Raw genomic sequence first — 27,859 nt, 5'->3', positions numbered from 1 at the left:
AAAAGATTGGTTTTCAAACTACACTTTCGAGAGCCTTATACTGCTGACAATGCCAAAAGGGAATTTCAAGGCTGCCTTGAGGATTTATGACTTTGTGACGGCAGCGGAGTGGAGTGGAGGCTCTTTTTGTTACAAATGCAGCTCCAGAAGCAACTCAGGCCACAGGTATTAACATACAGCTCGTGTGCCAGCTCTCACCCCTCGGAGAGCGTTAATCCAATCTGCCAACTGCTGCTGCACTCTAATACAGCTCTGCCCTGCCAAGCAATTACAAAAGCCTCCTTTTGCTCCCGAGCCACCTGTCCCTCACAGCGCTTCACTGGCACCACAAAGCCCTTGCAGTCACTCGCTTAAAGGACGACTGTTCCATTTTTAACTGGTAAATAAAATGGGAGCTGCAAAGCACTCAGTAGGATTTTTACACCAGCCTTTGTGCACTTGTGGATGCTCAGGTTATTGGGAAGTAGCTGCAATGAAGTTATAAAGAATTAAGAATGAGGGTTATGAATAATGAGCTCATTCTGCTGTTGATCTTCTTAAACTTTTATCAATATTCACATCACATATATAAATCCCCAGGTTCCTCTCCCACCCTCCATTCAGAAACTTGGAAATGAGAATAAAATTATCTATTACATGGTCGTGATTCTAACACACTGAGCAATATATCTAAAGAAAAGAAGTAAAAGATGAACAAACGCTATTATGTATTAAGAGTACAAAAGTAGCCTGAGGCCAAATAAATATTTTAAAAGGAGATAGCAATTATCCCTAATCCAGGGATTTGGGATACATAGGACACCTTCTGATCCATACAAACACACCCACAAAAACACACAGCATGATTCTCTAGGAATATCTGGGATCATAATAATAGTTGTATTGGACCCAAAGTCCATCCAGTTCACCATTCCAGCTCATCCAGCTCAGTAGCCCAAAGCCAATTCAGACAGAAGACTGAAGTTAGCTGATTTACAGTCATCCTTTCCCAAAATACTTTCACCAGGCTCTTGCACTTTGCAACTTGGAGTGCCTCTCTTTGCAGCTGTCGACCTTGAGGGGTGTCCCTGCCACCGGCCTCCAGTCATTCTTAACAAGCATTTGCCCTTTTTGCACCTACAAACTCATGCAGCAACTCCCTTTTCCCAGACAATGGTGCCAAAAGCTTGTGTGGGGTATGGCTCCTCTCAGCAGCCTTTGGTATCTATTTTAGCCTCAGGTTTACACCCTGAATATACTGTTTATAGAGGCAGATGGGGGTAGCTGGTGGAGACGGGAGTTTACAGGGTTCACATCTACATTCACTCGACTGACTCTCACCTTCATTGCCTTTGGAGTCACAGGTCTGAGGGCTGAAGGACAGCATGGGAAATCAATGCTTAATACTGCTTTTAATGAAGCATTGTGTAACTCCTTCTTTCAAAGAGATATTTCTTGAGCTGTGCAGACACTGACTGTGGAAAGATTCTAAAAGCCTCTTTTTTGTGAAGTTTACAATGCAAATGATAAAGCTTTGTAGCAATTATGTGAGAACCAAGCCATGAAAATGTGCTGAATGCTTAGTATATCTAATTAATTTATTCTTTTTAAATAATTCACTTTAGAGACAGAAATTAGCAACTACAGAACCACAGCATATGTTCTTTCTATTAAAATTTACTCTTAGCATGTAAAGATTGCTTTTTCTACTGTAGCAGCTGAGAATGTGAATATGACAAAGAAGTTAGCACTGGCATTGAAATTTTTTAAGATGGTCCTATGTTCAGGGCACTTTTAGAATACTCAAAGAAAAGAATCTGAAACAAGAAAGATGAGAGCGTCAGAAAACATTAGAGAGCAACAGTTTTAAACAGTGAAGTGGATGCGAAAGAAATGAAAATATTCAGATATATGCCAGGGACCTTGGTCAAAAATCCTCTCCCCGTTCAGTGAAAGATTAATTTTCCAGTTCCATATGAGATCAGAAGACACAGAGCTGCATCCCAATGGCCACACAGATCTAATTCACTGGAGGAGACAATTCTATTTTCCGACATAAAGAAAACAAACTGAAATCACACAGAAGGCAGGCGGACATTTTATGTGTTATCTTTGTGATGCTGTGGGCAACTTCCATGGGGTAAATGGTCTGTGGTGATGGGGAGAATCTTTTTGGAAAGTAGGGGGAGAGCAAAGAGGACAGGAAGGAGCACAGAACCTGCCCTGCTCCTTGCCTGCTGCAGAACCCTTCGCAGCACTGCCATCAACAGCATCACTCTTCCACTCCTGCACAAAAAAAATATGAGGATTCATGCATTTAAAGACATGACTAAAGCCCTATGATTCCTCTCCCTTTTCAAAAAAGAGCTTCTTTTGAGCAGAGAATAGAAGAAAAATAGAATAGAAGATTCCATTTTCAAATCTGGGTCATTAGCTGCCCAAGGAGGAACGTTAATTATTGGTTTTAACATAGAGCTGGTAAAAGCAGAGTTCTGCAGGCAGTTCAAGAGATAAAAGGCACTTGTTCAGGGTAAACACAGAGCCACACACTCCTTGGATTTAGGCATGTAACTCGGCTAAAGAGGAGACCATTTGTGTCAGAAGATTTGTGTTTCTGATTACAGGAACTTCACTGGGGTGCCCTGCATAGCAAGAGCTGTTTTTCCAGAAGAGGGCACTAAATATATTTTTTTTACTATTTCAGTGATTAAAAATTAAAAAAATAAAAAGGACTGGAAATCAGGAGAATTAGATTATAGACTGCTTCACATGCTTCTGTGGAGACACCAGAATTAAATTCTTTCTAGTTTTGCTTTCTGAAGCTTTTTAAATCACTGTTGTCTTCCCATTTTGCATGCTATTCCTAATATATTTCTTTCCTTAACATTTTAAAATAACCACCTATATTTATTATGATCCAGCACAAGCCAGGATGTTTATTGTCCCGAAAAGCTTAGGAAGCAAATTTATGCCAAAAAGCAGGAACTCACCTCTAATGTAATTCTGAAACCTCTCTATGTTGCAAGGAATCTGATTATTTGTTAATTTTTAAATTTTTTTCAATAATTTTCATACTAGTTTTTATTTAATTTCTCGTAAAGCAAAGTTCCCCCATGTTTCACTAAGATAGATCCCCATAGAAGTACAAGAAAGAAATCTGATTATTTTACTCTTGTCCATCTGATTTTGACTATCTAGGAAACCTTGCACAATTATCTTATGAAGGCTTTATTCAAAAAGAAATTGCAGTTTATTTTTAAGATATTTTGTGAATCTTATTAGGACATTAATCTCTAACAGTTTACTCAAGTTAGCTCACCTATACACTCAGAAAAGGAGGCAGAATGAGAAATATAACCTTATGTGAGCTAAGAAAAAATTATTATTTTTGTATCATAGTGTTTTTGCCTTGAGGCTTTTTAATTTTTCCTTCCCTGCTTGATGCAAACCTCATTTACTAAAGAAAATATTTACAGAGGAAGACTGCTGATAGCTGATACTGATACATAATACACCTATGTACTTTTGCATGACAGGCTAATTATTTCTGAGTTTTGATGTTCCTCTAGTCTTCCCTGGAACTGTGAAATTTGCTTTTCAGTTTACTGATGTGTATCTGTGCCTGTGAATAAATGTAGGATACAGTTTATTGGCCTTTGCTACATAAGCAAGGCTGTCCAACTTAGTCTGAAATAACAATTTTGCACTCAGTCGTGTTTGTGCAAATTCTGTTGAAGACTCCCAGCTCAAATCAGGAGGCTTCAGGTTTAGTTCTAACTCCATTTATCTGCATTATTAGGAGAACAGCAAGGGTTTAATCCATTGTTTTTAGTAGGAAAGCAGTTAAAGCTCAGCAGCTGAAGTCAGCAGACTCAGTTTTTAATGCTCTGCACTTTGTGCAGAGTATTTTGTTGCAATAATCAGAATAAACAGTCCCTGGAATGGAGAGAATGGAGACTCAGTAAGAAATTGGGGTTTGGTGCAGTTTTACCAAAACCACTGCTATGCAGGGAGCAGGCACCAGCAAAACTGGAATGTGGGGATGGAGGACTGCAGGCTGTGCTGAGCTTTGCTTCCCAGCTCAGGCAATCACCTCATGTTGTGTTTTATGGACGCACCCAGACCATCATTTCAGAAGCACAAACTTCCCCCTGGAAACATCCCCCAAAAACAGGGAGCAACAGAGCTAAAAATCTGGCATCCATTGTGGTTTCACTGTTGGTCATGAAAGAGCTGCAGGCTCTAAGTCACCATAGTGGCTGCCAAGGATAAATCATAGAATGGTTGGGGTTGGAAGATCAGCCGGTTCCAACCTCCCTGCTACGGGCAGGGACACCTTCTACTAGACCAGGTTCCTTCAATGTTGAGAAGATCCCACTCCAAGAACACCTGCTGAGGATGAGGAGAGCACCCATTCTTTGCATTTAAGGGGTGCAAACATATTTTCCACGGAAAATAGACACAAGCAGCCCCCACCCAGCCTTTCTTCCTTGCTGACACTCAGTGCCTATCATTTCCCTTTTATTAAGAATGGAAGATAAAGTATGCAGGCTTGGGATATGTCTTTTGTCTTTTCATTCCACCTTTTTTTTTTTTTCAGTTTCTACTGAGTTACAATGACAGACCCTTAATTTTAAATAAGAACCCATTTTCCCACGGCCCAAGGATCCTAACTACCATTGCATTCCTACAGCTCATTTATTTGCGTTCCTAACGCCCCTCTAACTTCTTGTTTAAACTAATTTTTTTCTCATTAAACCAAGCTGTTCCAAAGCAGAAGAATTGCTGTCAAAAGCAAAGAAACATTCAGGCTACATAAAGAAACACAGTTTCTGCTGGAACTTTGTCAGGACTTCAAATTAACCATGAAAGTCCTTCAAACCAAATAAAGAGTAGGTTTGGCTTGTTTTCTTCACCTGTGTTAGTCCAAAATTGGCCCTGAAATTTAGCAGTATGAAATTAGTTTCTGTAGTTTCTCCTTCAAAATAAAACTCTAGGATTAAACTTGTGTGTAATTATTGCTCCACTGGCCTGTAACTGTGTCCAAAAATTTCTGTTCTAAACAAACCATGTGACAGAAATTGGATGGAGTGTTGACTGCTGAGCAGTAAGAACAAATATTCTCACCACTTGATAACATGTTTACTCAATTACACTGAGTATCCACCCTCCTATGGCAAGAACTTTGAATTATGTGAGCACGTGCAGCAGAGAAGATTTGACATCAGAAGGGCTCTGCTGCTGAAGGCACGGCTGGGGACACCTGAGAAGGCAGTGTTTGCACAACTGTAATAGAGTTTTGAAAACCCATGAATCCCCCTAGAGCTGTGCCACAAACTTCCCTCTCTCTCTGTGCCACTGCAGATATCAAATATTAATTAGGCTGAAACAATTAGTGATACCAACAACGGCAGCACGTTGGTAAGTCTGACAGGGATACTGCTACTTCTGCCTGAGCTGAGTTCACTGGTAGGAAAACCTCCCAGCTGCTGAGGTTGCCTGTATTAGCAGCTTTGGTTTATTCACTGAAAGGTGGCCATGAAGAGCAGATGTCCTGGCTTAGATACACTCCCCCAGGTCAGACAGAAAAGCAAATGGAAGTGTGGGAATCTTTTTGAATCAATATTCTCTGATGCCTTTCAAAGTTCTGTTTTGTCTATTTTGTTGAAGACAGCAGATGAGGGAGTTTATTCATGGTGGGTTTGAGATTGGAAAAGGTAGGCTGTCATTCACAAAGACCAGATTCATAATTAAAAATTCCCACATCTATCTCCTTTTAAAACAAATTATTGCCTCTAAATGTTGTCAAACAATAGCTGCTGCTTCAGCTTCGAATCCAAAGTAAACTATCACCCACAAAATTAACCTCTTGTATGTTCTTAGCACATTCTTGTTAAAACAACTCTTCTGGACACACAGGCCTTAGCTTTAGCTGTGTAAATGTAGCTGGAGAGCCGCTGCTCTACCACAAAGAGGTTAAACAGCACTTTATCAAACAAGGTTATTTGCACTACTGATCTTGGCTGTTAAAATAATATCACTCAAAAGAGGTTCTGTTAGAAGAAGGAGAAAGAAAGGTGCTCCCCACCTTCAGCTCTGAAGCCCCAGAACAACCTCACTGAAAGCCCACACGGGTACATGAAACTGTGAGCCTTTCATTGAAATATTAAAGATTAGCTGAATGGTATTAATAATATTTATTCTGTGGGAAGTAACTGAAGATGCTGCTTTCATGAAAACTTAGCAAATTATCAGATTTGATGAGTGGCTGGTCAACGTGTTTCCACTAATTCATTAATAACTTGGCTTCTGCTCATTAAAAAAGCACTGAATGACTACAGTCATACAGCTTATTCTTCATTCATGACTGCATTCATACAGTTGGTGAATTGAGAAAAGAGAAGATACTCTGCCTGAAGATACACACATGCACAGATGCAATAACAGAAGAACATTTTAGCTAATATAAACAGTATTTGGACTGAGTCCTTTTCTGATTTTTATTTTGGAAGTGCATTATCCCAATCCATTATTTATCCTAATAACAGTGGAAAAAATAATTTTAGCCACCAGCGTTTGATATAAGTGAAAAATGCCCTTATATTGTGCAGCTTTCCAATAGAGGATCCTTCTGATTTATGAACAACAAGGATTCACAACTATATTCACATTAAAGAGAGGATATGAAAAACTATAAACGTAAGCTTTTTTCCCCTCAAAATGACACCTCAAAACCGAATAATTTACAACAAACACCAAAAATTAAACAACAATCAATAAAACAGGTAGCATTGTTTATGACACAAATATTCTACCTGTGCTCACTTTATCATGAAATCACTAAACATTTTCAGTGTTCCTGAAAACAACATTGGGTGAGAATGGAAAAAGTAAATTTGAAATATATTTATTGCCATAGAAAGAAAACAGATTTATGTAAGCCTCTTTCTAGGCCTGGTAAATCCATTTCAATTAAGCAATAAATATCATGACTACAGTTTGAGCAGTATTCCTGATGATAGCTATGACAGTGTTCAATTTTCAGAGGTATATTTATCTTAATAATGTTTATCACCTGGCTCAGAAGGATATTGTGAGGACTCATTAATATTTATACCCATTAATGTTTTGGAAATAACAAGCATTATATTATTTTAATTTTTACACAGCTAATTAAATTAGTATGAGGTTGTAATTGTACCATAAGCACAAAACCTGTTCATTTCACATAACAACCAGACTTGGAGAAATAATAAAAAATAGTAACAACAACAAATAGTAATATGTTGCTTTCTGTAAATAATGTTTTTTTACTTCATTCACTCTGAATACCAAGTCTTAGGTTTGGTCTGGGTCTTTCTGAGCTCTCTTTGGTCCCATCACTCCTGTCAGAGGTACAGGCAGGGAGAATAGAAATACTCAACTCACCACATGAACTAGTCTAAAAAATAATAATTATGTTCTAATTACAACAATGATTGATTTTTTCCATCCCTCAGCATTAAAAAAGAACATTTCTTTTACTGCAAAATAGGTAACAGCATCTGTTGTATCAGCTGCAACAGCCTCTGAGCCCTAACTTTCTTCAGAAGTCTTTGCAGTTTGGTCCATGCTAATCAGCCAGGATTTCTGGGTGTAATTGCCCTTTACTAGCACAAACACAGTAATGGGCTGGTAAAATTGGAGACAAAACCCGAAAAAGTTTTAAGAAGAATCTTGGCAGGTTTAGTTCCTCTCTTGCATGATGACAACACTGATTCATAATAAAGGCAATTAAATATTCCCTATTGAACATCTCACTTTGTCACTCCAAAAAATAATTTTTCTTCTCACAAATTTCCTGTGTTTCTTTTATCCCATTACACAAACTCCACTGGTAACTGACTGCCACAGACAGCTGCACAAGCCCGTGGGGCTTTAGTGACTCGTCTTTACTCTTACCTCAGTCACAGAAATGCCACTGGATTTAAGGGCTGCCTTGTCACTCGGTTATTTAGGAAATCCATTTTGGAGACCAGGAAGACCCCCAGAGGTGATTCCAGCCCAGAGGCTTGTGTGTCTCCCCAGGAGGAACACGGGGAGCACAGAGCTTGCCCGGCAGTGCTGGTGGAGCCACGAGCTGGGCAAGAGCGTTCTTGGCCGGGCACCACCAGAGACAGCCGTGAGCCTCTGCACCCCTTCTGCTGAGGTGCAGTGGCCAAATTCCATTTGCCCATGTGTTTTGGGGTTACTAAACCCTATATCAGAGCCCCAGACACTTGTTTTGGTGAAGGATGATCTGAAGTCAAAGTTTCTCTGTGGAGGTGTTTATTCCCCAGTGCTTTCCAGAAATTTCCCTCTGCTGTTTCGTCCTCAGGTTGCACCTTGTTTTAGTGTAAAGAAATCAAAAACAAACAGCAGAAAAACTGTGGGAGTATTTTAAGACAAAGAAGCCTGGTGCCTTTCCTGTGACCTTTCCAGAAAAAGAACAAATCTTCTGTGTTCAAGGTTAGAAAAGCTCCCTATTAGCACAAGGCTTACCCAGAATATTGCTGCTTGAAAGATTAAACTTCTGTAAATATAAGCACTGCAAAAAAAGCATTTACAATGAAATGTGACAGCCAGACTAGCCACAGTGTACCCACACCAACCTCACAGCTGTCTGCCAAGCTTCCTGGGAGAAATATATTGTAAGGAACGTGCTTTAATTCATTATCCTTTAAAATGATGAAGTGATACAACAGGAAAACAAACGTTAGCTGCCTCAGTATCTTTGCAAAATAGGTGTCTGCCAGTTCAGCACTGTGTTATTCCAACGTGGGTGTCACTGCTGTCACCCAGACCAACAGTGAGCAGAGATGCTTCTGTGCAAATAAACAGAAAAGTATAGAAGCAGCTATCACTGGAAGGAAATGACTTTGTAGCACTTTTCTTAAAAATATTCTGCTTCATTGGAGTGACACATTGTGCTCTTCTATTTGATGTTTATTCCTGGCTGGTATTAAACATACAGGCTGAATCCATTCATTTCAGAATTCAGAAAAATGATTAATTCATACTATGCATATTAAAATATTATACACATATGTAAAAGCAGCACAACTGTACTGTGTAAAAAAATGATGAAAACATCTATACTCACAAACAATTAAAAGGCAGCACATCCCACTTTCAAATGCCAAAAAAATAGGAAACAATTTGTGACACCTACAAAATAAGTACACAATAATTCCAAGAAGCCCCTTTTTTTGAAATTATTGAATTAAATTTTAAAGACATATCCTCTGCCAATACATCTCCTGAAATTTCCTTTTGACTTTGCAACAAGGACAACTGCCCAAGGCTTTGCTAATCAATTTCTTGTGTTGCAGACAACAGCATAATTTGAATTTTGTCCAAGAATACAGTTTGAAATGCAGAAAATGTGAAGAGCTAACTAACATGCAATTATTTGTAGCCACAGTCTGCATACCAAGGGAGAAGAAAGCTGAAGAAGTAATTTAACAGTTATTGCCATTTTAATACACAGAGCCACCCATCATGGCTTAAGGCTGCAATAACCAAGACAGAACCTAACTACCCCTCTATTAGCATGCTTCAAAACAAAGCAAAACAAAACCAAACACAACACAAAACAAAAACAAACTTTGTTTTCTCCATAAACATGGATCTTTAGGGAAAAAAAGAGGTGGTTTTGTTTTGTTTTATTTTGCTTCAGGACCTCTTGCTATATATGAATACCTGAACAATTTGCAATGTTCCCTTACACTGAGTATATGTCACGTCCTGAAATGTTCCCAAAGGTCATGTCTTCAGCCTTCCACCCTGGGTTTTCCTTTCTGGAAGAAGATGTGGTGTGAGGAAGGGAGCACCTGGCTGTGTGCTGCTCTCTCTTCTCCAGAGAGGCATCTTAGGGACCACAAACTCAGCATTCTGCCTGTACCTCAAACCCACAGGTGTGCAAGCACTGGCACACCGAGGATGCAGAGGAAACACATCCAGCCCATCCCTTTCCATTCCCATGCCCCTCCTGCCACATTGCCCACATCAAGCACTCCTCTAGAGCCTGACCACAAAGTCTGCACTGTAAAAGCCCCCCAAATTCTGCTTCTTGCAGACCTTCAGAGTGTGCAGTCCTTTCAATGGATAAAGGTTGAGAATAAAAAGTTAATTTCTCATTACTGTTTTTCATAAATTAAACTCTCTCTTTTTTTTTTTTTTTTTTTTGTAATTAAAGGTGTTTTTCTGTTATTCTCAGAGGAACTGAGGAAGCCCTCCCTCCTCGGGGCTCTTCCAGCTTGCACAGTGCATCTGAGCAGTGTTGGCACAGGGCTTCCACGGCCAAAGGCTGATTTACACTAAAAGAACTGAATTTTACAAAACATCTCTGGCTCACAAGGTGGGGAAATTTGAGAGAAAGGCTTTGCTTGCTCATTGACCCTTAGGCTGTCTTCCCCATGTTTAGAATTAACACTTCCACATCCATCTCTGTCTGGAACTCAGCTAAGCTTCAGGTAAGTGAAGTCACACCACCAGTAATTTCCCCAGGAAAAATCATTATGAATTATTCCTAAAGTTTCTGATACAGTTTTATTTTCCCTCCTTCTAAAACCAGGCATGCTTCTACTGACTTTTATAACACCAAGTCAGGAATAACTCCAAAGATGATAGCAAAGAAATCAGATGAGCAAGAGAGCCACAACCCCCACTACCTAAAGGAGCAACAAATTTCCTTTGGTTAGCAACTGAAAAGTTATTTACATTATGGAAAAAGAATTACAGATGTTAGTGGATTAATTATTTTTATTTTGAAGAATTGGTGATATTCTAGATTATGGAAACAAAATATATAGGGCTTATGGTTCATGCAAGTAGTACAGCATAGCTATCATTCAAACATTTCAGGCCTTATACCAACAGAATTGAGAAAGAAAAAAATATTAGTCATGCAGAAGAATTGCTTCCCCCATGTTTGATTCTTTGGTCATCATTTAAAAATGACTCATTACACTTTTCCCTTTTGAAGTTTGGTAAAAAATTTGCTGTAATCCAGAATTTAGTAGCAACCTAATGGTGATTTTTTACGAATGATTTATACCTAACCCTCTGAAGAAAAGGATTTATAATGAAAGTGATAGCTCAACCCTAACTGCAGCACTGGGAATGGTGACACCATAATTAATGTATTATTTCAGTTGTGGGAGACACTGACAGTAGCTTTTGTTCTGGGGAAGAAATTTATAGGGTCACTGAAAAAGGCACTGTGGAAAAAAAAAAACCTCAGAAGAGGGATAGAAATCCTTGTAGCAAAGACATGTCCTTACAATCCCCCTCCCAAAGGCTATGACAGATTTTATGGCTAAAATCCCAGCAATGACAGTGTTTCCTCTACGGTCTAATTTATACCTTTCTCCTCTACTAGATGGCAGTGTGACATGCTCTCAGAATTGCTAAGTGAAGGGGTTTCTTGCTTTGTTTCATAGGAAGCAGTTAATTTAAAATATCATCTTCTTGGCATAAAAAGTGAAAAAAAAAGAAAGTAAAGTTTGCCACTGGCTGTGTATTTTGAAATCAAATCTGTTTACTTACGGGTTCAACATCAAAGGCAAATAGAGCATATTCCCGGTCAGGTGACACTTCATACCGGATAGCCTTTAAGGAGACCTGAAAAATAAACACAATATTGAAACAAATGTTCTTCAGTTCTCAAGCTAATGACACCTAGAACTAATTGTTATGACTGTCTCTCTAAGTTTGAAGAGTATTGCCAGATCGAGTGCCATGGAAAATGTAGTATCTTTTTTCAACCACCAGAAATGTTATGTGGGCACCTGGGTGCCCCCATAAGAGGAAAAATAGATGCATTGTGACTCAGAGCAGGCAGCTATATAAAAAAACCCAGAATTTTGCTTTCAATCTTACTGCACAGTGGCTGGTGAGGTGGCAGCTGTAGGCAGTAGTTAATAGAAAACTCTGATAAATGGCAATTTATTAATTCCCTCTCATTCTCTCAGTGCAGGAGATGAAAAAGAGTAAATAGCTTCTGGAGCAAATTAGCAATACAGACACCACTACCTCCCCCAATTAAGACAACACGGAGGAAAATTATTCCATTTTCCCCAGTTAAAAGTCTTTGGGATGCTGCAGTGATACAGTGCATCCTGACCTGGGTTCTGCAAAAATCAGCACTGTAAATCTTGCTAACAAGAAGAAATGCCAGGATATCTCAGACTTCTCAGGAATACCTTTTTTCTGCTCCACTTTTCATTTGTGTAGTGAAGCCATTCTCCTTCCCAGTGTGTTTCAATATAATGCATTGCTGGCACAGATGGCACCAAGGTCAAAGAGAGGTGCCACTAACACATCACTCATCCACTGGCTTTTAAATCTCACCCTCTCACCTAACAAATTAGATGTAAGTCCTTGAGAGAGTCCCACAGAGAAAAATTGAAAGGGAAATTTGGGAAAGACAGAGCACCCCATTGGGGAAAGTCCTCCTCAAGGCCAGTGAGGCTGGATGTGCTGGATGTGCTGGATGTGCTGGATGTGCTGTGGGGGGAGCCCAGGGAACAGCCAAAGGCAGAGGGCACAGGTCATACCATCATAGAATGATTTGGGTTGGAAGGGACCTTTTAAGGCCATCTTGTCCAAACCTCTGCAATGAGCAGGGACATCTTCACCTAGACCAGGTTGCTCAGAGCCCCATCCAACCTGATCTTGAGCATTTCCAAGGGAAATGGTGGGGAAGAGGCACCCACCAGCTCTCCAGGACATCTAACAGGCTGATGACCCAGCGTAGATCAGGATGAGGAGGTACAGGGGAGCCTGGGAACCAGCAGTGTCAGCATGAAGGCAGATTTTATTTACTGTTATGTTAATAACACGGAGAAAGGAAAACATGTCCAAGTAGCTAAAGTTTTCTGACCCAGGGCTGGGAAGGAAGAGGAAAAAGACAACATGTCTGAGCGAGGTGTAACTGCAGCTCTTGCACTGGCACTTTCTGGATTAGTGTGGAGGTGACCTGCTGATTTATTTACTGAGAGGGCAGAGCAACAAAGGTAGAACAGGCAGTAGGGTGGCAATGGGATGAAAATGTAGGATTATCTTGTAGAACTGTCCTTTTCTTAAAATGGCAAAAATTAAAAACCAGTGGAATAAACAGAGGCCAAATGGAAGCAATTTGACTTCAGCAGACCTTGATGTTAAAGGAAGCCAGCCCATTCTTTACCCTTAGAATTGTAAAGAAAAGGGTTACACTCTGCTAAAAGAGGATCGCTTGTGTGATGCAGCAAAGGTTGAAGATTAAATGCAGCATGTGAAGCTTAAAGTTGGGCCCCGCTATCATAACTCAGTGATAAATTCTTTGTCTCCTTAAAAAGTAATTAATACAATTGATGTACTAACTTCTGCCACAATGCTGGCTTCATCTACAAAAAACAGTGCTACAAAACACTTCTATTGCTATAAACAATACTCTGTATCACATGGGAATTTGCTTTCTTTACATTAATTTTAATAGCCATGTAATGACCTCTTTTCACAATTTCCTAGGGTTTCTCTCCTGTGCAACTCCACTTCTGCTCCTCAGCACTACTCATAAACAACACTGAAATTAGGCAAGAAAAATCAGCAAATGCACAAATTAAAAATAGGTATTTGCATGGAGAAATGTAGAGAATGATGACAGACAGTAAATTATATCAATTGTCCTTTTTATTAAGCATGCAGACATGAGAGTTATGCATCTTTCAATTATATATGATATGCAAGACTAGCTTCAAATCTCCATATGATACTTTCCAGAAGTATGAGGAAAACTGAGCTCTCAGAATAATAACAAAAGCTGGAGTTCAATCTCACATTATCCATCACTGCATAGCCCATTGTATTACCAGTGAATTGCTTCTCCTTGACAATACATGAAGTTGAAACCCAAGTCATTTTCTGCTTTACTGATTCAACTGCTGAGAAATTCAGCTACTTGTCATAGAAAATACTTACAATTTTTTTGTTTTCTATTAATATTGTTGAACTGTTGGTTTCGACATTCCTCAGAATCACTGTGCCATTCTGGTTTCTATAAATGAATTCATTATCTGCAAGGAGGAAAACAAAAGGTCATTAAGGAAATCTGGAATTGTCTGTTTGTGTGAAACCCAATTACAGACTCAAACCAAAAGTACTGTTGGGAATTTCTTTCTGAAGAACACAGATTATTTTTTAACACAGCCACCACTAAAAGTGGCTTTGAGGACAGCCATAAAACGATGTGGTTAGTGTTTGTCATGTGTTTGTTGTGCCACACTTTCCCTTAGATGAATGCAAGAGTGACTTGTTTTGAATGTACATACACAGCTTGCTATATTGTTAGGGTAGGAAACAAGGCCAAAAAACCCATTCCTTATGTTTAAAGGTTTCCAAGGTCCACAGTCTCTGTAGGAGTTTAATAAGCCTGTAAAGTCTGAAAGGCAAATGATCCTCTAACAAAGCAGATTCTGGAACATAATATTGTGCTCCAGCTCTGACATTTGTTCTGCAAACTTATACCAGAAGGAGATACATGCAGAGAAATCACCATTTCCACATGAAACAAGGCAAATCAGCTTGTCTCTATGCACTTTGGGACTACTCCAGCTCTCAAGACAGCTGCACAAAGACAAGAATACTGGAGACAGTGTCCAGCTCTCAAAGCACACAACCTGCCTGACAGAAGGGCTGGGGCAGACATATGAAAGGGTCTCCAAATGAGGGTTAGGTAGCAGGTCAGAAGTTCAGGATGAAAAACCTTACAACAATACAAGGGTGTCATAAACTGAAGTTCAAGCCTGAGCAGTGCTTACATGCACTGCCCCACAGATAAAACATAAAACCTAAGTCCCAAGCACTCTGCCATTAAGGGAATCAGCAGGTTTTCTTGGCACAGGACTAGGGTTATGGTTTTTTTTTGCAACTTGGCTAGACTGAGAGTGAGAACTGATGGATCCTACCCAACTCCTGCCTCCAGTTTCAGTTGGGGAAACAATTCCTCATTGCTTACCCTTACTGTGGCTACCCCAGGGGTGTTACCATGGTGCAACAAGGGTTAGAGACGTGGATGGTTTAACACTATCCATGGGTTGTCCTGGGATGAGTCAAAGGTGAGGTTTAATCCCCTAGGATTTGTACAAGCACAAATCCAGCTCACTGTAACCACAGAGGTGTGCACTGCCCAGTTGGGGTGACCTGCTAAAAGCAACACTGGGTTTCTTTCAAAACTTTGGTGTACAGACCTACCGCACTCCTTATCTATGTTTCAGTCTTTTATTTCCAACCTGGTGATGATAATCTTCATCATAGTCATTAACCAGCTTTACAAAATGCTCTGAAGGTGCAGATGAAAAGCTTCTATGCTCTGCTTATTGCTACCAATAAAAAATCTCCTCTTCCATGTCACAGATTTATACATGAGTGGAGAAAGAAGAAATCTTCTCTGAGATTGTGATGAATCAGACTCTGTAAGGGCAAATGGTTGCTGCAATACAGTTTATCCTCTCAAAATCACAAGGTTTTAGAAACGTTAAGCTTCTCAGTGTCCAAGTCAGAGCAGCAGCTCTTCAGACTCATAGGCAAAGTTCTCAAAGCATAACTGTTTTTTAAATTATGGAATAAATTTTATTAGCAACTTCTGTCTTGAATAAAAAAAAAAAAAAAAGGATCTGAATTAGATTAAGACTTGCATTTATCTTTGAAGTATTCCTTCATAAAATTTATGACTGAACAAACTAAGAAACTTTAACTTGAGAAAGAACTGATTGAACAGAGTTAGGACAGAAGTCAAAAAAATCATAAGCAGTATGGAGAAGATAAACCAGGGCTGCTTATTCCCTGCCTTTTCCAAGATAAATACTGGAAGGCACCAAATGACACCAGTCAGTGTCAGGTTCAAAACAAATAAAAGGGATTATTTCTTCATGCTGAAGGCAAACAAAGTGTGGAAGTCACAGTCCCAGAACAGAGCAAGTGCCAGGGATGCAGGTGGATCCAAACTAGGATTTGAAAAGTGGAAGAAAAATCCACCAAAGATTATATGTCTTGAAGGGGGATGCTTTTCAGGAAGCCTTTGAACCAGCCATAGTGAGGGACTTAAGGCATATCCTGAATCATCAGCTTGAGAAATTTGCCTGCTTTTTAGAATCTTCCTGAAGTATTTGCCCTTGTCCTGGTCCATATGCCAGAAGAGACAGTCCCTGGGGTCTGATCCAGCAGCAATTTATTTACAACTCTAACTTCCACCTTCTGTGTTTAGATCCTTAAGAAATGTGTTTATGCCAGCAATTTAGGAAGTAAGGCAATAAAAGATTTAATGTTTTGTACACACCTGGTCTTTATATACTTGGGCCACAAAGTCTGAAGAATTGTTATAAGAGGAAAATATGCCATCCAAATTTTTATTTTCCAGCAATATTTCAGGCATTCCAGAAATAACAGGAAAAATTAAACTGAGAGACAGACTATTACCTAATAATCAGGCATTCTGAAAAAGATTACTGCTTTAATAATCACCCTCTGTCAACAACACAGAATGTTTTCCAATTACACACTAAGTTCTAGGCAGAAAAATTACATTTTAAATATGGCCAGCAAAACATTTAGATAATTGTAAGGCTCTCAGGCTATTTCCTAATTAGTGAAAAATATAGCAATGAAACTCAGCTTAAAGTTCAGTACACAGGTAAAGTATCTTATTAATCTAATGAGTCTGTGAAGCTGTTTCTTGAACGTTGCAGGAACTGATGGAAGCTACATTACTGCCCATAATGACATTGCTACCAAATTTTATTGCTCCTTATGCTCCAAAAAAACCCCATAACATTTTAATAAACTATGAAACTTCAGGAAGATTACTCCATGGTTGCTCCATGCTTGGATGTAAGAGATGACACACTTTCCCATTATTTGTTAAACCATAACAAGTTTAAAATCAGGTGTTAATCTGCTGCATGTACTTCTGGAATGCATTAAAAAAACCATAAATGAAGCAGTGCTGATTTGTTAGGGCTGTAAATCTTACCATTATATTCACTACCAGCCATCAACACACTGTCTGAATTAATGAACAGAAAACTGGTCTGCTTAAGAGAAGAACAAATTGATCTGCATTATATTCCAAACAAAACACGGTGAGGTTTAGCTGGTCTTAGTCCTCAAAAGATGAATAATATCCTGGACTTCTGTTTTGAAATGTGTGATTTGTTCCAGTGCAAGAGCATTTATTTAAATGGGACATACCTCAATCAAAGCCAGAAAGCAATGCAGCAGCCTCTGTCTGTAATGAATTCTGTCCAGCAAGCTGATGAGAATTTGCAGCCTGATTTATAGTTGTCACCACATCTGATAAAGGTCATCACTGCATCTCATTTTTTATATCTGCCTTTCTTTGGGGCTGGTGTTCATTATAAATGATGCTAAAAATTATAATTTTCAGGCTTACAGCCATTTATTCCATTTCTTCAATCTTTCTTGGATTTCTTCCATCACTTCTTCACCAAAGAAGTTGTGGGTGGCCGATCCCTGGAGGTGTTCCAGGCCAGGATGGTTGGAGCTCTGAGCAATCTGGTCTAGTGAAAGGTGTCCAGTGGGGTTGGAAGGGGGTGGTCTTTAAGGTTCCTTCCAACCCAAACCTGTCTATAATTCTATGATTCAATAGCAAAGTTCACTTCACCACTCCTCACCCCTCTTCCAACTTCCAGGAAATTGTCTGGGTGGTAAAATATATTTTCAGCCTGTGAGTGTAGACACAGATATGTAGTCACACTTAAAAAAAAGGTGACTGATTGCAAAAAACAACGATTACCAGAAATAATGGAGCAGCCCTGGGGCTGTACAGAGTCAGTGCAGAGGAATGGAGAGGCCTGGGGAGAAACTTTTAAAAACCTGCTGAGCAGAACGGGTGAAATCATAAACCCCATCTGCTTCTCTGTCTTGAATTCAGTCAGAAAATACATGGGCAGAGAAAACAGGCCCAGTGAGAGGGAGCTCGTGTCCCTTGAAGCCACTGAGCCCTGGCCAGGAACAGCACAGTCAGTCAGACAAGGCACCAGACAAAATAGCTCACCACCGTGGACAAGAAGGTTTGGGACAACTTTACTTCTAGAAGGAGCAAGTTTGAGTGCTGGCAGTGCAAAGAATTTGAAGGAATTACATCCATCAACAGGAACATAGCTCAGTGCCCAAAAATTTAGTGCAGTACAGCTTCTCTGAAGTCTACACTACCAGAGAGGGGAGACTGGTTTACAAGATCCTAGCAGGATCTGCATGCTTGTGAGGGGAACTTTGATTATTCATCACAGATTATGGAAAACACAAGGCAAAACTGAGGGATAAAATATGAGGGGGAAAAAAAGCATTTAAATCCAGCTCTAAAAAGTATTTTAATGAAATTGTAGTTTTCTATCAGTTTAATAATGGATGAATGACAAGTAGTCAGAAAGAGGTTATGAAATTCATATGCAGCAAGTCAGCAGAGACAGGTAGTGAAAGAGAGAAGGTAGAGTCGGGACCATTAAGGCCGCTCCAGTCTTTTAAAGCCACAGATTTATTGGAAAAGGCAACTTCTTGAGTCCTGATCAACAGATATGAAAGATAATTGAATGAGTCTCAGTCTGATGAAAGCCAGCATCTAGGGAATTATTGTTCTCAATCCCTAAGATTAAGGAAGATTGGTGAATAAAGGAAATTTAAGTCCTGAAGTTGTTCTAAGTCATTTCAGATAAATGAGCCTCCAGATACTAGCAGGATTGGCAAACACATTATGCTGTGTTGAGAGAGCAGACAGCAGCAGGTCGTGTGGGATGAGCCCTCATCCCTCCCTGGGGACAGAGGTCACTTTGCACCCAGCCACGTGCAGGGCTGCTGGGATGGAGCTCTGCACTGGCACAGCACATGTTTCACTGAGGTGACAGCAACGCCTGAACCAGCCAAGGGTTTCTTGGAGTCCTCCCAGGCAGGTATTGATCAGAAACACCTGGATAGCACTCACCATCTAACAAGATAACAGCCAGAAAGACTGCAATAGTAGGATAGATGTTTCTCCAGACAGAATTTGTATTTTCAACATTATGTAGTACATGAGGATCAGGCAGTGGAGTTAAAACTGAAAAAAAGATTTCTGCTTGTCTAGCATCCCAGCAACTCTTCTGAAGGGCCAGGTGAGCCCTAGAACAGTGGATGGAGACCAGAGTGGGGAAAGAAGTGGCTGTGCCCAATGACTTGAGCATGTCACAGCTCTCATCCCAGCACACACACACCAGGGCCAAAGAGAAGGGTCCAGCTGGAGAAAGCAAACCCAGACCATCCATAGATGACCTGCAGCACACAGGAAAAACCTACTGGCTAGTGGTGATTGCCCACGCTTTCAGGACTGGGGGAGGCTGGCAGCTCCCACTGCAATCCAGTGTCTGTGGGAAGAGCATCCTGACTGAGCTAGGTACCCAGGCAGGCTGTGGCTCAGCTGTGACTATCGACATTCACACCCACAACCAGCCACGAAGCAGTGCCCGAGGGAGAGAGCAGCCCATCAGCAGCACATGAAGCACCAGGCGTGGATGTTCAGTACAGCCACCTCCACAGCTCAGGTGAGCAACTCACAGGGAAAGTAAACTGGGGGGGGGGTCTGAATTTCCTGTAAAAAATGTGTTGAGTGTCACAGGTGAGGGAATAGCACAAGCTGTGGTTAACAGGTTGCTGTGTGAGGGGCCAAGACCCTAAAACCCCTTAATCCTACCAGATGCAGCAGAAGCATCTATCTTCAGACACAGCCTGCTATCTTCAGGGGCTCGTTTTGAGAGAGAGGGAGCCTGAGGTTTTTGGACATAATGGAAGCAGAGAAGAAAACAACAGAAAGGGTAAATTCACAGAGGAAACAGAAACTGTCAGAAAAAAAAAATACCCCAAACCAGATAACATGAAGAAGCACCAAACGAGGAGTAAGGTGCAGCACAGTATGAGCTAGGAGAAGGATGAACACAGGCAGGTTTGTGGAAATATTTATTTTACTTTGCTTTCAGGCGAGGGGAAATTGCATCTTGTTTACTAGGCTTGTAGGATTATTGACTCACTTAGGACAGTATCTGCCTAACTGGAGTCAGGTAGGAGAGTGGCGCCCCAAGACCTACACTCCTTGGGGCAGGTGGAATGTACTCCTCAGAGAAACACTGAGAACATATGTTGAACAAATGCTAGGACTGTGCATGCTCAATAACTGCTGCAAAACTTCACCACTTAGATCATAATGCAAAATAAAAGCACAATCCCCCAGTGGAAGCCTATTCAGGTGTCCAGAGGGATGCAATGACAAACTCAGGTGGAAATAAAGCTGTTGTGATGATGGATTTAATACTGTGATCTGTTGTTCTTTCAGACATGCTGCAGTTCATCTATTTGATATTTACAGCATGTACCCAACAAACAACTGACTCTGAAGTTCCCTCCCCAAGGCAGAAGCAAAGATTGTTTTGATACTGAGCTGTTTCCCAGAGAGAAAATGCAGGGAAAGTTTCCCATTTCCTGTCCCCTGGTGCCTACAGCAGGCTGGGGTAAGAGAAAGTGGGAGGCAAGGATCATGAATAGGGAATAGCACCAAAATCCCATTTCCATACCCACAGCTTCATCATGCCCTCAGTGAGCTGGTCCTTAGGGATGGTCCCTGTAGACTTTGGCATTTGTACATTTTCAGAGCCCCTGCCACCACCCTGTCTCTTGTTTCAATCTGCCTGCCGCCACCAGTAACTCCTTTTTCTTCTGCCTTGCTACTTTTCCTGGTAGAAATAAATAAGAATTTCTTAGACTTTGTGATGCTGATACAAGGAGCAACAGGGGACAGAGAACAGCTTGCCTTTAACAACATTGCTACAGCCTTTAATTCCAAGAGACAACTGGAATCCCATTTTTAGCTTTCTGCCATTATAGATCATTATCCTTTTACTGTTCCCAGCACTTTTTCCCCACATGCAAGGCGGAAAGAAAAACTTCTTTAAATAGGTGATTTACTGTAATTTAGCTAAATGCTGTATAACACATTGCATTGGTATGTTAAGTAAGTGCAACATGATAGAATGTGCTTTATTATGCAAGAAGGGGTTTTAATTGCTCATCATCTCAATGCAGTTGCACTTGGTGCACCAATATAGTGCTTTTAGAGTAGTACCAGTAAAATAAAACACAGTTATAGCTCAGGAAAATTCCCACATCAGCATGCACCTCTAGCAGGCTTGTAAATTAACTTGTCAAAAGCTTGAAGAGGACTGAGTCTTGGGAAAACTTAAAACTATAAAAATCAGCAATACCAGTCTGTTTCTCTTTTTTATCTAATCCCAAATCTTTCAAGATTCAAACAAAACAAAAAACCAACCAAAAACAACAACAAAAACAGCAAAAGAAATTTCAGCACCAAGCCTGAAATCCAGGCAGAGCACACCTTTGAAATTTTGGTGCCACATTTGAAACCAGGTAAAATTCTGCTGCTGCCTCATTTGTGAGGCTGAACTCGTCCTCAAAGAGCCCAAATCTGGGAACTTTGTGGTCTCGGATTACAACTCAGTGGCACAGGCATGAAAAGCTGAAATGCATGTGAGAAACCGAGAATTTGTTTCAACTTCACGTAACTCCCTTCCCTACTTCTATCTGCTTTTGTAACATGGAGTGGGGGAAAAGAGAGACACTACAATTAGGCAAAAAATGAATGAGAAATTCTCTGCTCTAAATCCATCCAGGGCAAAACATCTTGATTACAAAACTGCTGCAAAACCATAGCAACAGCAGTGAAACTTCACACCTTGTTGCTTGCTGCCCTCAATTTTTCTGATGACTGAGGGGAGGAGGGGAGTGCACCACACTGAGTTGACTTTGGTGTATTCCAGAGCCAAAAAATCTCCCTCAAAAATTCTCTGCCATCTTATTCTCCTGTTCAGCTGTGCTCATGCCATGTGCTTTCCAAATCCTAGATGTTATAGAAGGAAAAGTGCAGATGACCCCTGGGTTACCGGACAGCTGGAGACAGCAGATTACACTCATCCCTTTGATTCCCTGCTGGAAACATCTCACATTCAACACAGGCCAAAAGCAATTTAACCCCAGACAACTATTTTCCCAGAAAAGGGTCCTTGATGCTTTTATCCACACCCTACATATTTTTCAGTCTCATCATGCAATTGAAGAGAAAAAAAAAAGTGCAGCCAACAGGTAGCAGGAATCAGCTTATCCCAGCTCCATAAAGTGACTGGGGTGGGTGCACAGCCCCAAACACACAATGACACAGATTTTACTGGGAATATGAAACCTCCAGGGCTTTTTCCACTGTAGTTGCTAGCTCAGATGAGAGCCCAAGATACCATTCCTCCTTGTTTGCATCCACCTTGCCTGTTCCATGCAGGGACACTTGCTCCAAGCACTCCCAGTCCAGTGCAGTCAGTGACCCCCCCCTCTTCTCTGCCAAATGAACTGGGTCTTACCTGCCTCATTTAGTTTGGCTCCACACAGGGGAGTGCATAATCCAAAGTGTTACACCTAAATGTAATAATCCATTTGACACTGAGAAGAAAAGGAATCCATGAATAAATTTTCATTAAAATGTGACCCCACAGCTCACTCACTCAATTTCTCTGTGCATTCCCGTGGCTCCTTCTCTTTGCCCCTAACCAAATTGCACCTATTAGTGGCCACGATGGGCAGAAAGAACATATAAAGTGGTTTTTCTTGGTTTTCATTATTACTATTGCGGGCAGATTACTTAAATTTCCATGCAGACTGAAGGAGACTGTTGTATATTAACAAGCAGCTATGCTGTGTGTGCAGCTCTGGTAAAGTTTTAATTATCTTTGTGGGCAGTATTTCCCAATCCCTCTGATGTCACCCTGTAATTTCAGATGTGCCTGGCAAGGCGTGATTGTGCTGAACTCTAACTGTATGAGGAGTCTGTGATCACATGGCCATCACCCTGACCTCAGGGTTTTGAAAATCAAGACAGACAAGAGATGAAATCCAAGACCCCAAGACACATCTTGGTTACCAGTGTATGATTACTCGCTTTGGAGTGGTCACAAGAGGGCACCCTGTTACAGAGCCAATGGAAACACTTTCAACACTTGCAAAGAACCATTAATAAATAATTAGATCCGATGCTGGGCAGAGGACTGGTGTCCTGAGTGAGATGGCACTGAGTGAAGGAAATGGCACCTGAGTGAGAACAGTCTTCCTGCACTCAACTGCAAGGGAGCTACTACTGGAGAAACACTTTGCAATTATACATAAAATCCCATTATTTTTAAACCAACTGATGAGGGAATGGAAAAATTATTGCCACCTAAGCAGGATGGTGAGGCAATAGAACAGGCTTCCCGGAGAAGCCGTAGATGGCCCATTCCTGGAAGTGTTCAAAGCCAGGTTGGATGGAGCTCTGAGGAACTTGGTTTAGTGAATATGTCCCTGCCTGTGGCAGGGGGGTTGCAACTGGATGATGTTTCAGTTCCCCTCCATGCCAAACCATGATGAGCGAGGAGCTTTTCCTTAGCATCACACACTGGTTTGGTTTGCCTGCAGTGACTAGGTCAGCTCCTACACAGAGTCCTGTACCAAAGCCCAGAAAAGATTCCTGAACTCCTCATTTCACTTCTTCTTGTTCCTATTCCTCTCTCTACCATGGAACCAACATCATCCACCTGTTACTGCCTTTGTTCTGCTGTCTTGAAGCAGCAGTGGTTTATTGCTAAGAAGACAATTGTGCTGATGCTGGTGCAGAAGCAAAAGGGCTGATATGAGCACCTGGTTTAAGTGCAATGGATGAAAAATAGTTACACCAAAAGAATGACTGCTCCTTCCTTCAATTCTCATCAATATTCTGTCCAAGTACACCTTCTCAATGGGTTAACAACTTTCAGCAGATGAGATTAAATCCAAAGAATGACCTTATTCAATGGAAAGAGCTTGACTTCTTCATATTTTTTTTTATTTTCTATCCTTACATAATTTCTTTATAACTCAGGGAAATTCTTTTTATCGTGCATTTCCATGCTTCTGTCATGGTCTTAATCTTTCTCTGGACCATTTCTATTCCCATTACAGTCTATCTTTTTTGGATGGAGCAACCCAAGCTCACTGCAGTGATCAAGGTGATAATGTCCCTCAAACTGGATAAAAACATGCTGTTTTCAGTATTGTTCTCTCCTGAGTATAGTTCAATATTATTTCTCCTAAAAAAAAGTTGATTGCAACAGAAAATTGATTACACTCTCAGTTTCCTGCCCTAGAAGAAGGAAAGCAAATATAAATTATGGAATTCTAATAATCCCTCTCCTGTTTTCTTATTCAGTCTTCTGGCTTGATAGTTTAGCTATATTAGCCATTCTGTGCCCCTTGGGAAAAGAAATCAAGAATATTATAATTATTGGTATATATTTTTAAAAATATCTTCTTTTGTGAGGCATTAAAATTAGAAAATAATAATAAAGAACATGCTTTTATGTTAAAGGTTAATTTGGTTTAAGGCCATATCTTATGCCAGTATCAGCTTCAAGGCAAAAGGTAATGGCAAACTCTCACAAATGCTGCCCCTGAAATTGACACCTGGAAGAAATAAAATATGAAACGCATGGAATAAATATACTATCTTGAGGTGACCTTATGATATGTATCCCATATCGCTGCCTATGCCCAGAAATTAATTCTTGTGCCTTTCTATGCCTCTAAACTGAGCCTGAGAGGGGGAAGAAAAAACTGAGCAAAACTTTCTCAAAGCAGTTTGCAGCTTGTTCAAGGTCACACACAGATAGCGACTTTTTTCCCCAGCTGCGGCAGAGGAGCGAGGAAGCACCCGGCTTGCTGCTTTCCAGTCAGCTTTTGGCCAGTTGTTGCAGTTTCTTGTTCACCAGAGAGAGACTGAGAGCTGAACTTTTTTTCCCTTCCCTGGAATTTCGGATTTTCTCCCTTTTCCACTGGACTGTTTCAACATCAGAGCACATCGGGAGGACTTTCCACCGGGCACAGAGGGCCTGGCCCTGGGCCAAGCCCCAGCTCCGAGGAGACCAAAGGGAGGACTCGAACACTTTCCCAGGTTTTTCCTGCACAGCAACAGGTTTTATTGTTTAGCATTATTTTCCTTTCTTGTGTGTTTGGTAAATAAATAGCTTTATCTCCTTCACTTTCCTTCGAGGAAAATTTGTTTTTCCTGAACCTGGTGGGGAGGGGTGGTGACCTGCCTTCTCTCAGAGGATATATTTCTAAATTTGGCCAAACCAGCATATATACATATGTACGTATACTCTTTGGTTTTAAATAAGTCACAATTCACAGCCTGCTCCCCCTACCAAGGAGAATAAGGAAGGAAAAAATACCTCCAAATTATTAATAAGCATCTTGGCTTATGCATGAGTATTCCAAGCAATTTGTCTTGTAAAATGAGTCAGTCCATCAGCTGAAGCAGTAGCAGACAGTGGAAGCTGCTGCACATGGCCCAGCATATGTGCATTAACCCCTCTGTGGGGCGATGGGCCAGCCCGACCCCGCTGGCTCTGCTCCCCAACGCTGCTGCCAGCGGGTGAGCATCCAGAGCCAGCTGCAGGAGCAGGCCTGGGGATGGGCTCCTGTCCACCAGGAAATAGGAAAGTTGACTGCTGAGCAGAGAATAAGTGTTTATTAGGGTGGTAACAAATTAGAGTACCGGAAAAATATCTGGACACCACCTGGGCAGAATTGGTGGATTTTAGATGTTTGTCCACGCCTTGGTGGTTCTTAGCCTGCCTGAAGATACCATGGTACTCAGATATTCCTACAGTGAATGCATGGCAAAGCCAACACTTGCACCCAGACCCTGGAATGGCTTAGCCTGCATAAATGACCACATGGAACATAACTGCAGTAAGACCAAAGTCTCTCTGAGCTGCTGGATTCACCACCACTCATTGTGGAGTCAATTCTTATAGAGTCAAGTGTATGCCAAAATAATCCTCATTTATCCAACAGATCCGAACTTTTGTCCCTTATGGGGGAAATACTTCTGAGCTGAGACTTTTTAAACTTTTCTTGGCTTGAACATCGACATGTCCTGTTACAGCGGGGATTACTGTAACACGCATATATCAAACCAGGAGTCCCGTGGAAAAGAAATATATATATACAGATTATTGATAGATGTTTCAGAGATGTTTATTTCTCCAGCCGCATGGCCGGGGCTCAGCTCAGGAACTCTGCAGTCACGGGACCCCGGGACCTTTTGCTCATCCCGGGGAACACAAACCAACCAATGGGGAACGAGGCTGACAGGGGCAGGGAAACCCCGTGTCTCTCCCCCCCAGGGCCCCTCCCCCAGGGCCCCATGGCAGGGTGAGGGACCCCAACATCTCCCCCGTTTTATTTTAATAAAATGAGAATGAAAACAACCTGATAAACATAACAAGAACAGTTTCAAAACAAAACAAGCCACTCTCTTGAGTCTTTAAATGTCTAAACAGATTCTCTGGAACATCTTACGGCTGACAGAAGGGAGACAGAACTTTCTGAACATGCTTTGTGGGGAAACTGAGGCAGGATAGGGCTTGATTTCTTCCCTCCCCCTTTTCATCCCCCCATCGGCATTGAAGAGGAATTGTAAGGAAATGGAACTGTATAAGGAAGCCATGGGGTGAAAAACGGATTAGGAATAAACTGGGGATAGGGTAGACTTAGGAAAGGGTTTATATTGGGTATAGGGTAAAAGGGGAAATTAGGCTGCGGGTAGGGAAATTGCTGGGATGGATATTGTTTATAATTTTGTGCATAACGGCTGCCTTTGACGGGAATACCCCCAGGCCCAGTAACATTCGCTGCTTGTAAACCCTTCTTTCCTTGCACTATATCAAATTGTACAGCTTCTCCATCTCTTACACTTTGCAGGTAATTTTTAGGGTTATTCCTTTTAATGGCAGTTCTATGGATGAATAAGTCTTCTCCTGTATCATCTCGTGTTATAAATCCATAGTTGTTTTTGACATTGTACCATTTCACAGTTCCTGTGATTTTCGTGGCTACAACGTCTCCTATCACTTGCTTGCGTGTTCGTCGTGGGTGCCGGTCTCGCGTGGCCGCTGCCTCGCTGACTCCGACGTCTCGGCCGGGCCCCCGCGTTGCGGCCGCTCTGCGCTCTCTGCACGGCCCCGCTCCGGCGCCTGTCTGGGCTCTGCACGGCCCCGCTCCGGCGCCTGTCTGGGCTCTGCGCGGCCCCGCGCTGCCATCGCCGCCGGCCCCGTGCCCTGCGAGTGGTTCCGCTCCGCAAACTCCACGCCGCTTTGAGAGTGGCCCCGTTTCGGCTCGGCGCTGCACGGCGCGGCTTCTCGTGTCGCTGTGGAAACCGCCGCTTCTCCCTCCACAGGGCTCTCCGAGCCAGTCGCTCAGAGCGGCCTGCCACGCCGATGCCCGGTTCCTGGCTGCTCGTGGCCCACGACACCCGCGGCGCCTGCGGTGTCGCTCCCTCACTCGCGGCCGGGTGGCTGGGGACCCTGAGACAGGGATGGGGTCCGCGATAAGGCGCGCGCTCCCGAGGGGGCCGGGCACATCCAGCGCAGGCACTTCCGCTGGCACGGCTGCAGTCATGCGCTCCCGGGATGGCTGCTGCGCGGTCTCGGCCACGGGAGAAGTATGATCTTCTGCTTTAGGGGTAATGGGACCATACAAATGCTCTTCAAGAGCGTCCCTGATTACAAGATATGCACGGAAAGCTTCGCTTTGATCCCATACCTTATCCCAGATCTCGTCCCAGAAACACCCCTCACAAGATTCAGGAGGTTCGATATCAAAAAGTAAGTCTCGGGAAATATAGGGGAACCTTTTGAAAAGCCACATAAAGAAGTGTTCTACATCTCCCGGTTGCATTACTTTTTTGTTTTGTTGTTCAAGG

At 41.7% G+C, this 27,859-nt stretch overlaps 1 protein-coding gene across 4 annotated transcripts in view; it reads right to left on the bottom strand.

Annotated features, from left to right (window-relative positions):
- DPP6 (dipeptidyl peptidase like 6) overlaps positions 1 to 27,859 on the bottom strand; it is a 543,541-nt gene that overhangs the window by 122,409 nt on the left and 393,273 nt on the right. For all 4 annotated transcript variants that reach the window (XM_069006390.1, XM_069006388.1, XM_069006391.1 and 1 more), the window contains exons 4-5: positions 13,960 to 14,054; positions 11,548 to 11,622 (exon numbers count right to left, since the gene is read on the bottom strand). In XM_069006390.1, coding sequence (XP_068862491.1) covers positions 11,548 to 11,622; positions 13,960 to 14,054 — 170 coding nt within the window. The remainder of the gene's footprint in view (positions 1 to 11,547; positions 11,623 to 13,959; positions 14,055 to 27,859) is intronic.

This window comes from Aphelocoma coerulescens, chromosome 2, assembly GCF_041296385.1.
Source record: "Aphelocoma coerulescens isolate FSJ_1873_10779 chromosome 2, UR_Acoe_1.0, whole genome shotgun sequence".
In the NCBI taxonomy this organism is placed as follows: domain Eukaryota; kingdom Metazoa; phylum Chordata; class Aves; order Passeriformes; family Corvidae; genus Aphelocoma; species Aphelocoma coerulescens.
The sequence above is the reverse complement of the archived record's forward strand: the minus strand, read 5'-3'. Positions and strand labels throughout refer to the sequence as shown.